Source organism: Chaetura pelagica, unplaced genomic scaffold (genome assembly GCF_000747805.2).
Source record: "Chaetura pelagica isolate M959 unplaced genomic scaffold, ChaPel_1.0 scaffold420, whole genome shotgun sequence".
Lineage (NCBI taxonomy): Eukaryota > Metazoa > Chordata > Aves > Apodiformes > Apodidae > Chaetura > Chaetura pelagica.
In genome coordinates, this window is record NW_009951919.1 from 1,372,678 (window position 1) to 1,387,716 (window position 15,039).

The following is a 15,039-nucleotide window of genomic DNA, read 5'->3' on the forward strand; positions in this document are numbered from 1 at the left end:
AAATTTATACTAGATTCTTTTCTTATTATTTTTTTTTTTTTTTTTTTTTTAACCATCCATACTAAGCTAATTGGATGATGACTGTGACACAGTCTGGGAAGTTGTTTCCCTCATCTGGGACATGCACTAAGTGATGTTGTGCTCAGCCTGGCAGCTTCACTTATGATTGAACATATTTCACTTGCTCAGCAAAGTGAAGGAATTGGACTTGGCTGGTTTCTGGCATTAACCTTTGTCTCAAGCACAAAGCTGGAGGCCACTCAGTATGCAGGCTTGTATCTGAGCTGCGTGCAGCTTGGCTGCTATTCAGTGTCTTGTTTCTAGAAGAGGGACAATGCAACCCACCAGGACAGCTGGGGGGCAAAGAGCTTCGCGTGGTCTCAAGGGACATGGTGCTGGTAAGAGCTACTGGTCAGGAGCAGGCAATGGGGGTGTGTGTGTGCAATGTTAAGCAAGGTCTTCACACTGTCAAGGGATTGTGAACTGTGAATAATTTGGTTTTTTACAAAGGAGAAGTCGCTGTGTGCGAGTAGACATGTATATAGTTATGTATGTACATGCATACACACCTTAGCAGAGGCTGGCAGGCTGTTCTGGGTAAGGATCCTTCCACGCTTCCCTGGCTTGGTACCTTGTTCAGATACCATCTTCTGATCACTGATAGAGGCAGGAGCCTGGGCTGCCCAGACTGTTGGTTTAACCCAATTCAGTCTTTTATCATGATACAGGCCCCTTGAAGAAGTGTTGCAGGGAGGAGGAGTCAAATGTGAAGCTTAGGGAGACAATCCTTTGGAAGGAAAACTCTGAGAAGGTTTGCTGTCGGATGGGTGGTGGCCATGGGGTCATCTCCTGAGATTTGTTATTGGCTTGGGATTGGCTTTTGACATGGACAGCCTTGCTTGGCTGGCAGGTTTGAAGGCTGAGCTCTGGGTCTAAGCAGAACAGAGACCTGGCTCTAAGTGCTGCTTTTTCTTTAGCTCTGAGTGGTTTCACACACTTTCAGGCTGGGGAGATAGAGTTATTGACCTGATGTCAATTCTGTATAAAGAGCCAATGCTCCAAATGAACTAATGAGGACGTGTGTGTGCCTTAGGCACCTGTTGGCCTGGTTAAACACAGCACATAACTGAGTGCATCTGGTTTGATGTTACCTAGATAGCTGGTGGTTCTGGTATGAAAGTATAGTTTAATAATTCTTTCTGTACATTTCAGTGGCACTAAATAGACCTATTTCTAAACTGGAAATGGGATGTGCCCTCTGTAAAGCTAATGCTTTGGAAGCTGTGCAGGGAGTTTTAGTAGTCCTTTTCTACTTGCATCAATGGAAGAAGATCCAAGTAATGTATTGTTATGCTTGTGTTTTTCAGAGGGGACATTGGAGCCTAAACTTCTCTTTGTGTGGATGTTAAAGTACCTATGGTACTCTTGTAGTTCCCGGTACTGAAGTTTACCTCTGTTCAGTGAGGCAATTATGTTCTGGCTTGACCTGAAGCCTGCAAGGCTGGGCTTTGTCCTCAACTGTTTAGCACTTTTTCCTTTTCTTCCCTGCTGACTGAAATGTGGGCTAGGTTGGCTTTCAATGTCCACGCAGAGAAGTTGCTGCATTTTGTGATGCTCTTCATATGATGAACCTGAGCTGACTAACAAATATGCCAGTAGTTCTGTGCATGATACTCTATGCTGCAGTTTTATGATACTTTTTTCCACAGAGTCATTGAATCAAACTTTCTGCTCTTTCCTTCTCTCTGTTTTTAGCATTAAGCAGAGTTCCCGATCCTCTGAGGCAGCTGAAGATGAGAAGGACCAGCGCACGGTGACAGTCAACCACTCTCACATGAAAAAGGCGTTCAAGGTCATGAATGAATTACGGAGGTATGCTTTGGACTTCATGGGCACCCTCTCTGGCTTAGCAGAAATGTGCTGGTCAGAATGGAGAGGCTCCTTAGAAGAAAATCTGTGCCATCTTTGTCACAGCTAATGGTTGTGTGTAGGGTATTAATAAACAAGCAGGAAGAGACAGCTAAAATATAGCCCTTTTGTGGTGCATTGCTCTTCCCAATCTCAGACCTCTCCATCTTCCCAGCAGAAGAAAGCCAGCTATGGCTCAAAAACATTCTCTAATCAATAACCTTCATTTATAGATGATCATTCATTTCATCTTTTCCATTACTTACAGCAAATTCAGCTGTAAACTATGTTCTTAACGGAGTTAATGGTCTGAAAACCAATAATAGAACATTACAGACATTAAGACACCTACGCATAATTACAGATCAAAGATTATTAATGTGCTGTTCTTATTCTCTAACTAGCAGTGTCACTCAGTCTGGACTTAGGACTCCGAAGTAGGGGGTGAAAAAAAAGCAAGAACTCAGCAAGAATGTCAGCTCTCTACTTGCAAATTTAAAAATCCTGACATTGGTTAAGAGAGAACAGGCTGGTCTCCACTGGGCTGCGTGGGTACAGGGAGAATGGAGGCTGAAAAAAATATCACTGAACAGTCTCCAAGAACCTCTGTCATCACATCAGCAATGTGGTGACAGTGGTTAGACCTGAGTTGTTTCTTGGTTGTTGTCATCCCACAGCCCAGGCAGAAGTTCAGTGAGCCTTTCTCTGACTAGCTAATTTCAGTCCTTTACCATTCAAAGAGCAGCTTAGAAACCCAGTTTTTAACATAATTGCCATGGAAAGTACACGTGTCATACACATGAACGTATGTGCCCCCTCACAGTCCAGATGGTATGAGAAAAGCAGATAACACCCTTTACTCTTCCTGCATACTCCAAGTACTCAAGAGATGCTGTAATAATATATTGGGAAACTACTTAACCCACAGAAGAGAGGTCTTCTGTGAATTAAGTAGTTTCCAATACACACGTTCTCTGGTGTGGAGAAGGATTAGAAATTTCACTTTCCACTGATGTCTTACAGTGATTCTCAGTTGCATAGGAACAGAACATGGAAATATCCTTCCCTTGTAACAACTACACCAAATAGTGTGATTTTTAATTTTTTTTAAATCAACCTCCCTCTAGTCCTTTCATTGTCCTGAAATCAGAGGATCTGAAAATAGAGGTTTGTGCAGCTATATTCAGAAATCTATTGTGCTGCTATTATTCCTTTGTTAAATGAAGTGTTGTGGGAATAGCTGGAGAGGGACGACATTTCTTAGTGCCTGTAGTTAGCTAGATCTTGTGCTGAAGTGATAAAACATAGAAGAGTGAAAGCTGCCCTTAAGCACCTGTTTGATGTTTTCTTCTTCTGAGCACTCCTTTTTGTCAGCTCCTGCTGCTGTTCTGGCATATAGAGTTCTCACAGCTATTGTATGTGCATTGGGCTTGCAATCTGTTAAGCTGTCAACAACCAGTGCTAATAGCTACCTTGAATAATAGTGCCTCCATTCAAATGTGTCCAGAAATCTAGAGGGTCTAGGAAAATCTTGCTAAGCCTCCAGCCTATTTGCAATATATTGCTCACTTGAAATTTTTAGCATTCAAATGTAGATGAAATCAATTTAATGAGTAATACTTTAGATAAATGTAGTCCAGCGAGGGCACTTTATACGTAAGCTGAAGGAAATGAGGAAGCCTCCATTAAGAGACTTCTCCTATTGCCATCACTCCTTCCAAACTGGGGTGAATGTAGAGCATGGACTACCAGTTCTTACTTTCTTTCTTTTTTGCAACTATCACCCTCCATTTTGCAGATGTTTTGTTTGTGTATTCCACTGTATGGAGGAGACATACCTAGTCCATTAGAAGCTCTGTGTTTATTTTATATGCAGCTTCCTAAAGACAAAGTGCAGTGTGGTGATAAGCACTTCTGAGGAGAAGGCGACGTCTAGATTTACACACCTGATCCTTTTTCAGGCTTGACATTTGAAAGTAACACCCTTATTTTGCATTTGTATGCTCAAACATCTTAAACCAACTTACTGGGAGGCTGAGCACTTCTATCTGCCTGCACCTCAGAGACCCTGTGCAAACATTAACTAATGAATCCTCAAAGGACATGTGTGGGGCTGGTAGAAAAGGTCACTAGTTAATGAAGTGACTTTTCCAAAGCTGTACAATGAGTCAGTGAGGGAGCTCAGAAGTTTTTTGGTTTCTGTTTGGAACCCTGTGCTTTATCTCAATGACTCTTAATCCTAGACTGTTTCATGTGGTAAACTAAGTCCTCAGACCCCTGGACAAACTCAAGTGGTTGACATGTCACTGAGAGAGGGCTGAGGCAGTCTCTGTGTTCCTCAGTGTCAGGAGGTGTTTTGGTGGTCACATTCTTTAGGGCCAAACATAGAAGTACAGAAATAACTTAATTTTTCCACTCTACCTTTCCCCTGTGGGAAGGTGAATGTCCTGCTGGTGTTTCCTTGCACACTGTTTCTTGTCTTAAAGATCTACTAGAGCTTGAAACTCTTCTATGCCTTCTCCAAACCCTACTTGTCTGAGATGTGAAAGGAGCCCCTTATCCATCCATTCTTCAGGCAGCATGTATGCCTAGTTTGACTTCCAGGTATTTTTTAATGGGAAAAGCAGAACCAGTCAGGACTGCAGCATCGGGAGGATTCAGGCTTCAGTTTGTAGGCAAACACTGATAGGAGCTGGTAGCTGAAGGACTAGAGGACCTTCCACTGGGATTTGGTAGAAGCTTGGGTGCCTGCCTCGTCTATAGTGGTGTGGGATCTCTGCTTACTTTTTCAGCTTTTTGCCTGACCAGGAGTTCAGAAAGGATCTTTGTCTTTTCTGATGTCTTTGCAGCAAACGGCTCCTCTGCGATGTGGTGATTGTGGCTGAAGCTGTGGAGATGGAAGCCCACCGTGTGGTCCTTGCGGCCTGCAGCCCCTATTTCTGTGCCATGTTTACAGGTACTCTTCTCCACACCAGACACTGTATTTTGGTTGAATGGGCCACTGGAAACCCAGAGGCTTCTGGCTATGTCTCCAGCAGGAGCTGCAGTAGAGGCAGTAGGCATGGCCTGTGGGGAAAGGGTCTTTTTTCCTTGAGAGAAGTGATGTGCAGTTAGGTCTGCAGTCTGCTGCACTTGATGCAGGGGGATGCTGGCACTAATTTCTTGAGGCATGGAATTTGGGTATGGGGTGAGTGGGCAGCATCTGAGTCATGGGAAGCTTACTATGAGGTTTGGCTAACTGCTTTTTGGGTTGGTTTTCTTCCCCCTTAACAAGACCTTGGGTCATGAAAACACATCATTAACATCAAGCCACGTGTGCAGTGCCCTAAATGTTCATGGTGCACATCAAAGAAGTTGCTGGCACAGGAGTTGTAGTTTCAAGGCTCAGCCCTGCCAGTTCTGATTTGCAGTCATGGATGTTTAATCTCCTGTGGCACTTCTGGCTGCTGCCCGAAATAACACCCTTGTTCTCTGGATCCCTGTGTGTTTTAGCAGCCCTGCCTTTTTGCGGGGTGCGTGGCTGCAGGCCAGTATATTTTGGTAATGCAGATGCAATCTCAGTGTGATGGGAAAGAAGAGGACAAAATTATTGTTCCAATCTCCTGATCCCTATAGCCTGTGTCCTTTGGAGGCTGTGCCCAGGTGGGGCAGCAAGAAAAAGCTGTGCCAGTCCCAAGGCAGGGGAATGACCAACTTATTTAAGTCATTCTAGTAAAATTAGTCTGGTCAGGAGCTGCTGAGCTTCCTTTTCCTTCCCAGGATAGGAACTGACTTAACCAAATACAAATAAAATGATTATACATTCCAGGGAATGGTTGTCCCTCAGCTTCAGCATGAAGGAGGTTTGGGGGTTTTGCCCCTGTGTCATATTCCTCTGCCAGTGGTCTTGGGATTGCTTCCTTCTTTTAAAAGCCTTGAGATTAGACCTTGTTTTCTTTGCTTTACTGGAAGTGGAACACAGCATTTCTCAGGAAAAAAAATTGTAATTTGGGAAGCTTTTTTTCCCTTCTGTAATGGAGAGGGGTGGGAAAACCTCAGGTGAGATGTGATGTGAGCTTCACCATGGTGGTTTTAACAGTGTGCGGAGCTGAACTGCAGACCAGTTGTGTTTCCTAGGGCACTGGCACTGCACACAGAGGTGGGTAATGGCCGTGGTGACGAGGCAGAGGAGGAAACCCTGCTCAGAGGCAGCCATTCACACAGGGCACCTTGGGGAGGATTTGAGGGTGCTTGTGATGAGAAGTTTAAAAAAGAAAAATTATTGGAAAAACCCTCTGATCCTTAGGGGTGACCTGAGCGTGACGGCAGTGGCGCAGAGCTGCTCATGTTTCCATGCAGGAATTCTCCAGGCCGTGTAATCCCTCACGCTGCAAGTTAACCAGTAATCAGCTAACCGCTGTCATGTGGCCGGCTCGGCAGCTCCCCTGGGCTGGCTGACAGCTCGGTAGCTGCTGGTCCCCTCCCCCTGCACCTTCCCGGGCCAGGCAAAGACCAGCTCAAAGACCAGCTCTCCCTTGGCTTTTGGTCCAACTAGTCCCAAATTTCTGAGGTCTTGATCTGCCTCTCGCAAAGACCGAGCGTGTGATCTCCATCCAGATGAGCGGTGGCTCACCCTGGAGGGGGAACGTTTTAAAACCACAGCTTGAACATTGGTTGGTTGTGGTTTAGGTTTGGTTATTTTGCATTGCACATCAGTGCTGTAGCCTGATGGCTCCGGGGCAGCTGCGTGTGGCGGGTGTTCACAGGTCTGGGCAGGAATTGCTTCTGCACATTGGAGTCTCTGATGGAGGAGCTGCTTTTTGGGGGTGTGGGGAGCTGGAGGGTACCCCAGCAGTGCTGGCAGCCACACCATAGGCAACACTTGGGATGAAGCTGTGAACAATGTGAACTAAACTGAGACAAGCAGCTCATCCATTTTCACCTGATGTTTACTCTGTCCCTGTAAGCTGGGCCTGACTCTGGACTCATGAATGACCATGTGGTGACATTGGGATCTTTGCTAAGTCATCTAGTGTCCTCTGGTTAGGCATTTCTCTTGGAAATTGCCTTGGGAAGCCCAAAATTAAACAGGCACATCTTCCATTTGTATCTTCCACTGCTGAAGGAGAGACAGGACCTAGCACTTCCTAGCTGATTTTTCCCTCCCTATACTGGTTTTCTAGAGGATTTCAAATGGTGGTTGGTCCTCATTGTCACCATTCTGTGGGGATGACTGGGGACAGTGACTTCTATCCATTTAGAAGACAATACAATAGTTTCAGAAAGGATAACACACTTCAGTGATGCTGCTAGGACTGCCCCTGTGAGATACCTGGAGGGACTTCAGAAGTGCTGAAGGAGGAAGCAGCAATGCAGAAGCCTCCCTTGCAGGTCTCGTGTGCTGCTTCAAAGTGCTCACCCCACGTGTGAAAGGCTGCAGTTTTTGTTATCCAATTCGCTCATGTTCTCCTTCAGCCTGTCTCTGACTTGGGAAGCAACAAAAGCTGGAGCTGTGCCCTGGGAAGCCTCTGGAGTGCAGGATGTAGGAGGCAGAGCAGGCTGCTGTGCTGGGTAAACAAGGCCCCGCCAGCTGCGGCAGTTGCGGCTGCAGTTTGTCTTGTGACAAAGCAACAGAGCAGAGAGGAGAAGAGAAGGCACCACTGAGACTGGTGCATGGAGGGCTTGCCTTTATGAGGGGATGGTGCCTGCAGAGTGTGTCCCCTAGATGGGATCTTCTTGAAGTGCTCTGCCTTTTCTACCTGCCTTTGCTCCCTTCTGCCCTGTCCCTCACGACCCCCTGCGCTGTGGGAAGGGGTCTGTGCAGGGCAGCCCTGCCCCAGCTCGCTGCTTCCTCTGCACAGCTCTCACGTACAAGATGCTTTCATTCACCCACTGCTTGGCTGCCCACAGTGGTGTGTCAGAGGCTGTTTGCCTTGGGTCCGTGCGTGAAGGAGGGAGCAGCTCGTTGCCTGCTCCTGGTCTGCACCAGCCTGGCTGGAGGGGATGGATCCCACCGTGGGGCCCAGCACAGGAGACCCCCCTTCCTCATCCTGCTTTGGGCTGTTGCCGGAGCAGAGGCAAGCGCAAGCTGTTCGTGTGCAGAGCTGGCAGCTTGCTGGTGGGTGTGGAAGCCCACACAGCCTTTATTTTTGTTGCCTGTGTCACATGAACACCACAAAGACAGATGATGTTAGTGGATCGGTCCCTCCAAGCTGTTCCTGCATCGATCTCCGGTGGGTCCGTCCCAGCCTCCCCTCGGACCCTGCAGGGCTGTTCCCTTGCCCCTGGCTGTGCAAGCCTGGGGGTTTTGCCTGGGTGCTCCTACAGGCACCTCCAGCTCCACGTAGGCTGAGGGGAAGTAAAGGAGATGACATTTATTTTGTCAATTTAAAAGTCTTACCTGCTTGGAAAGCCTCCCAAATGTAGGTCGTTTATCCCTTTGTACCCGTGCATTTGTATTCATGGACATCTCTGAATACCATTTTATTATTTAATTTTTAAAATTGCATTTGAGGCAAATATTATTTCAGTCTGTGATTCTCTTGGGACATTGTTGGCTCTTCTAGCTCTTTTGGTCTGATCCCACTCCTGTTATTTACTTCCTTATTGATATAAGTGAAGCCTGCAAAGTTCAGTTTCCACAATCCTGATTTTGCTCAAGCTTGGACCCCCCTTAACATCTGAGTCTGTGCTGTGCACTTTATGTGCCTGGCCATGCCTTGTTGTGTGCTGTACCAAGATGTAGGATGTAATTAGTTCTCCCATAGGATGCAGGAACTATTTTTCCTCCTAATCTCACAGCAGTACTGAGTCACCAGATTTCTTAGAGTAGTGATTATTCATACCCAGGTTTGAGAACTGGCATATTTCTTCATGCTTTCCTTTGTTCAGCTTTGTTTTTTCACTTATTGCTTTCTTTCCACTCGGAAGCTTGTTCTTTTCTGTGGTTCCTCAAGAATAGGTGATTAAGACTTGGGTGAGGTCACTGTGTGCGTGGATGCTGGAAGAGGCCCGGGGAGTCCTTTTTCCTCCTCCCTACAGTGTGCTTTTGTTGCTGTGACATGCTCCTGTTACACAGACAAAGGTGTTACGTGTTCCCCCATAGGGGAAACTATTACTTTAGCTCTGTGTATTTGTATTTTTTTGTTTGTTTGTTTGTCTTTTTGTTGGGTTTGGGTTTTTTTGTTTGTTTGTTTTGGGGTTGTTTTTTTTTTCTCCAAAGTTATGTATTTGGAGAAAGGATATGGTTTGGATCCAAAGGCTGCCATCCCTCTGAAGTGTGAATTTGGGAAGGTGAGAGGTGAGGAATGCATCTTTCTGCAGAGAAGCTTTGCATAAAGTATAACTGTGTGGACAGGTACAGCAGGGTGATTTAGGAGGGAAGCTTGCAGCACCCTGAATGTCACAGCTGGCATGTGTGCTTGTTTTCTTCAGCAGGTTTCGGGTTCTTCCTGAAGGAAGAAGGTAATGGTACCTCACTGTTACTGTAGGGTATACCATGAAGCACCCTAATGTAGCTGTTGCAACTTACCTTCCTATATCTATATGTATAATTTTTATATTTTTACATATATATATATTTTTTTTTTTAAGCCCTTATAAGACTTGTCCACGGTGTCTTCAGGTCTTTCCCTGTGATGACACATGGTTGAGGGTCATACTGTTCAGGTTTTTTTGGGGTTGTTTTTTTTTCTCCAAAGTTATGTATTTGGAGAAAGGATATGGTTTGGATCCAAAGGCTGCCATCCCTCTGAAGTGTGAATTTGGGAAGGTGAGAGGTGAGGAATGCATCTTTCTGCAGAGAAGCTTTGCATAAAGTATAACTGTGTGGACAGGTACAGCAGGGTGATTTAGGAGGGAAGCTTGCAGCACCCTGAATGTCACAGCTGGCATGTGTGCTTGTTTTCTTCAGCAGGTTTCGGGTTCTTCCTGAAGGAAGAAGGTAATGGTACCTCACTGTTACTGTAGGGTATACCATGAAGCACCCTAATGTAGCTGTTGCAACTTACCTTCCTATATCTATATGTATAATTTTTATATTTTTACATATATATATATTTTTTTTTTTAAGCCCTTATAAGACTTGTCCACGGTGTCTTCAGGTCTTTCCCTGTGATGACACATGGTTGAGGGTCATACTGTTCAGGTTTTCATGTGTTCGAAGGCAGGTTCTTTTCTGTCAAGAAACAGAGCTTGTTGCATTTATTGACTTGTTTATTTTACTCTAGGGTTGTAAAATGTTGAGTTGTTTTTTCGGTGACATTAAGAGATTTCTGGGAATATCACTGGTTGCCCTTTAATGGTCAGAGGTAGTGCCAGGTCAGTCTTCTAGTGAGATACCTGGAGGATGTGCTAGATATATGAGGTGCAGGGCCCTACACAGCAATCTCTAACTGTCCTTTTGAAATGCATTTCAGGAGACATGTCTGAAAGTAAAGCCAAGAAGATTGAGATAAAAGACGTTGATGGGCAGACCCTGAGGAAGCTGATTGATTATATCTACACTGCTGAGATTGAGGTCACGGAAGAGAATGTGCAGGTAAGTCTGGTTCACCAGCACCCTTGGAGACCCAAGTAAAAAGCTTGAAACTCAAAGGCACAGGTCTTTCGGGGGTGAGTGATCTCTTCAGGCTGCAGAAAGTGAAAGGCTGAGCTTGAAAAGAGCTACTTCCAGCCTGTGTTTAGTCTTGAGGCACTTTGCTGCTCTCCCCATGCTTAAGTCATATTGCATTTAGGTTTTGTGTCAAGCTCTTATAATGAGAGCAGGCATTTGCCTTCCAAGAAGCTGTGGCGACTTGTGGGTCAGTCTGTCGTAGGTCAAAACAGACTCAAAGCAGCAGCAAGTCAAACGTTTTTTAAGGTCATGGCTGAGGAATCTGGCTGTTGGTTTTTAAATTTTTCTGGGTAGTTTGAGGTGTTTGGCAGAGCTTTGAGTGGAATATATTGTTCAACTGAGGGCATTCTTCCCTTTTTTTGTGTGTGTATGCTCTGTCTTGAAGGTCTTTGAGGTAAATATTTGTCCAGAAGTGGAAAGAGTAATTGAAAGGCAGCCTACAGATAAAGCAGGATGCTCAGGATGAGCATTTTGCTGTGTCACATGGCTGTGGCTGCTGGAAAAGCTTTTTCTTTGACTCTACTTGTATTTGCAGTAAGAAAAGGGCTGTGCACTTAGCTGCTCATTTCTGGAAGGGATGCTGGGAGCTTGAATATGGATGTGCTTTTTAGTTGGTCTCAGTCTTTGTTTGCAAGTGGCAGGTTGAGTCTTAGACAATGGTCAGGGTAACAAGTCTGTGTCTTTGATGCTGGAGAGAGGGGGGGAGCAGTGCTGCTGCATGTGCTCTGTTGACCTAATTAAGATGGCAAAATTAGACAGGTTCTGCTTGAAAATAGGTTCTTGCTGTGGATGAGTTATGCTTTTCAATTCCAGTCCCTCAGGGAGGGCACATATTCTTGATGACATGTTCCTCTTCCTGCAGGAACTTGGAAAAAACAGTGAGCTATGTCCACTTCGCAGTCTAAGCCCTGTGTCGTCCTTCATGAGCTATGCCTGTGGGTGCCTTTTCTTCCCCAGTTTGACAATCTTGACTTCCTGGTGTGCTTTGAACCTGGCAGTTTTCACATTCATAGGAGTGTGGACACTGGCCCTACAGGGAGGCTGTGCAGGACAAGTCACTGGGGACCAGCAGCAAGGAAACCTTCAAGGTGGCATTACAGCAGTGGAGCTGAGGCTCAAGCCCAACTGTGGGTTGCCTGGGCTAGTGGTCTGCAGTTTACCCCATGTTCAATTACAGTGTATAGTCAGACTCATAAGGAGCTGAGATACAACATTACTTCAGTAAAGAATAGGGATGGAATTCCTGGTACCTCTGGATCATTACAGCAGTGGCTGAGGCTCAAGCCCAACTATGGGTTGCTTGAGCTAGTGGTCTGCAGTTTACCCCATGTTAACAATTACAGTGTATAGTCAGAGTCATAAAGAGCTGAGATACAACATTACTTCAGTGAAGAATAGGGATGGAATTCCTGGTACCTCTGGGATCTTCCACTGCTGGAAGAAAAATGACATTTACACGCTCTGAGTCTGGTCCCTTTTTCTGTGGGAAATGTGGAGACTATATTATATCCAGGTGCTCTCTCAAATGTATGCTTTCCTTCCTCACTGCTGATTGTTAGGTGGCCCAGAAGCCCCCACTTGGCACATGGGACATGCTGAGCTTGGGACACCACCTGGTGCACTGGCCTCAGTCACTCTGCCTTGACTGGAGCTTGCTGGCAGTGCCTACATGTGCTCGGGCTCTTCCCATGAGAGCCTCTCAGTGCTCCAGTACATCTGACCCGGGGACAAAGGAGCCCTGTGGGAGCTGGAGCAGGCTGGAGAGCCAGCTCAGTCCTGCACTGCCTTGGCAGCATAGACCTGCCCAGATCATCTGTGGAGAAGTCCAGGTGTTAACTTTTCTGAGCAACCAGGAAGCTGTCTTTATTAGTGACACCTAACCAAAGCCTGCCTTCTGCAGCCCAGGGGTTTCAAAGAGTTAAAGTAAGAGCTCTGTCTGTGCTTTGGCTCCCATGTCTCAGACAATAAGATTAAAATAAAAATAAGTTTGGTTAATACTGATGTTTGGACATAGTGTTTTTACCTAATGTAATAAAGCAGGTCCTTTACAGGATTTATTTAAATAACCACTCTGTCAGTAACTCTTTAGACTCGAGGTAAATTAATTCATGGGAGCTAAGAAATGAAGCTGATCTAATGCAAGATTAACTGACTAATTTAAATTTTATTATGTGTTAAAAATGCCCATGCTGAAAATGTTTTCTGGAATTGAATATAGTTTTGTGATGAAACCAATGGGAAGTTTAAAGAGAAATTTCCATCCTGTCTCTGGGTGTTTTGCCCCAAAGCAGAATGCCATAAATAGGTTAATATTCACCTGCAGCCACACGAAGAAAAGCTTTCAGAAAAGAATAATCTGTGATTCCTTGGAGAGGTTTGCATGAGTGAAGGCAAACAACATGAACAACAGAACATTAAGCTCCTTGCAGTATCTGGTTTGGATTAGCAATGTCAGTCTGAGGAAGAAGTGAGCAGATTGGGTCCTTTGACTTGTCACATCCTCCTGCTGCCCAGCTCCGTGTCAGTATTTGTGTTGTTTCTTTTCTAATAGAAACCTGTCCCTGTTTGCTTTTATAGGCCTGGTATGGTGCTCAGGAAGTGAGACTGTTTTTTCTAAGCACATATTTTTGTAGCTGATTGTCATTTCATTGCACGAAGTGTAGTTTGGTGTTTTTCTTATGTAAGGCAGGATGTGTGTACAAGGCACCAAGCCTGGACAGTCAGTTTGTCATGGTCTGCAGTGAATTACTAGAGGTAAAGGGTACTGCCATAGTTTGAGATATGGCTCGTACAGAAAGAGGAGTCTAGAAATCATGTGGCTGGAGGAAACAGATGTTGAAATTGTCAGCTTTGCAGACATAGTAATGGTAATAAAAAGTGACTTGTGAAAGGATGATAAAAAGCTTTGCTAGAAGCTGTAGCATTTCCTTTTCAGAAGTGTGCTTCTGCACCTCAGCTTTCCCTAGGGACTTAGGACTTCACAGCAAAGGAAGGAGAGTATCTGTGGCAGATTCAGTTTTGGAGATAAAAAGATGTTCACCTCATTTCCCCCTGTGCACTCCAAAAGCTGCAACTGTGCAAGGCCAGAGTGAGGCAGAGACTCTTTCAATTCAGCTTTAGGAAATGCAATAAATCAGGGCTATCTTGTCCCTGGAGGAAAAGCTCCTTGCCTTGTATCACCTGCCTCGAGTGCTGGAGAGCCCTGGTCAGCAGCAGGGCTGACTTCTGGGCTGGTACAGCAACTGGGCTGGGGGCCCTTCCTAGGCCTACAGAAAGTCTTTTTCATTGGATTGACCTAATTAGAAAGGTGAAGAGAAACTTGTGGATGTGGCACCAGAGAACTATGCTGTGTGTGATGGATGCATCTCCACATCTTTATCCCACTGTTTAACCAAGGGATGGTGTAGATGTTCTATACACTGAAGCTGGAGATGGCAGATCAGGTGGGAAGTTGCCAGCTGCTTCCCCTTTTTCTCTTTCACCCCTATATCCCTTCTTCTTTCATCTGCTCCTGGAGAGGTTTTGTGGGTCTGTGATCCTGCTACACATGCCTGTGCCTTGGCTGTTTCTCCCCAGGTGGAGATATAAATAGAAGCACCCTCAGCATTGCCTGGTGGCAGTTGCAGAGTGATAAGGCTAATTACCTTTCTAGCACTGAAAAGCCACGTTGCATTAATGTAGCTTTATCTCTATTATTTGTGCAGTTTTAGAGCTGTTCATTTAAAACCCACTATTTAACCTGCCTTGCAAATTCAAGATGTGCTTGTCTCTCTGATCACAGACTCCCCTGGGAAGGTGTTTGAGAGCTGCCTCTCTGTCTGGCCAGATGTGTAGTCCCAGCTGTGGCCCTGGATGTGCTGCTGAGGATTACAGCTAGTACCCTTATTTGCCTTCCAATTTGACTAAATTGTCAAAGCAGCTTATAAGCTTTAATATATCCCCTGCCATGGGGAAACGTTCTTCTCCCAGTTTTGCAGAGGACAGTGTAGCTTAACTCTTGTCTGAGGTTACCTGGAGGGCTGTGGCAGAGCAGGGAACTAACCCCAGTGTCTGAAGTCCAGCATTCATGCCCTGCCTATTGAATGAACCTTAGAGCAGCTCTGAGCACTTTTGGCTGAAAGATGTTTCTGGTTCACAGACATCAAAGGTTTATGAAAGTATTTAATAGCACAGCCAATGTTCTGTAAAACCTGAGATTGGTACAGAGTCTGCAGAACAAGAGAGCACAGCTGGTGAACAAGATGGTTATGGATGTATATATATGCACACACACCCCATAGATGAGGTTACAGACATGATTTATTTAGCAAAGAAGTCAGTCTCGGTAGTAATAGCAGATAATTTTGACATAGTTTGAAAAGGCGATTGGATTTTGGTATGGAGGCTGATCTGGTAAAGAAGCCAGCTCTCTGTAAGCCATTTACAGTAGCTGGAGTTCAAATATTAAGAGCAAAATCCAGACGCAAGTGCATAACTTGCCTGGATATTAATGGGGTTGCAGTTTGGTCCTGCTGCATGTTTAGGCAGGGCATTTCCTC

At 45.3% G+C, this 15,039-nt stretch overlaps 1 protein-coding gene across 2 annotated transcripts in view; it reads left to right on the forward strand.

Annotated features, from left to right (window-relative positions):
* The window catches only part of KLHL3 (kelch-like family member 3), a 38,427-nt gene that overhangs the window by 693 nt on the left and 22,695 nt on the right, over positions 1–15,039 (forward strand). Inside the window, exons 2-4 of one of the 2 annotated variants that reach the window (XM_009995301.1) lie at positions 1,784–1,872; positions 4,758–4,864; positions 10,305–10,426. In XM_009995301.1, the coding sequence (XP_009993603.1) occupies positions 1,835–1,872; positions 4,758–4,864; positions 10,305–10,426 (267 nt within the window). In that variant the 5' untranslated portion in view covers positions 1,784–1,834. Of the gene's footprint in view, positions 1–1,759; positions 1,873–4,757; positions 4,865–10,304; positions 10,427–15,039 lie in introns of those variants that run through there. The other variant, XM_009995292.1, reaches the window with a different exon arrangement.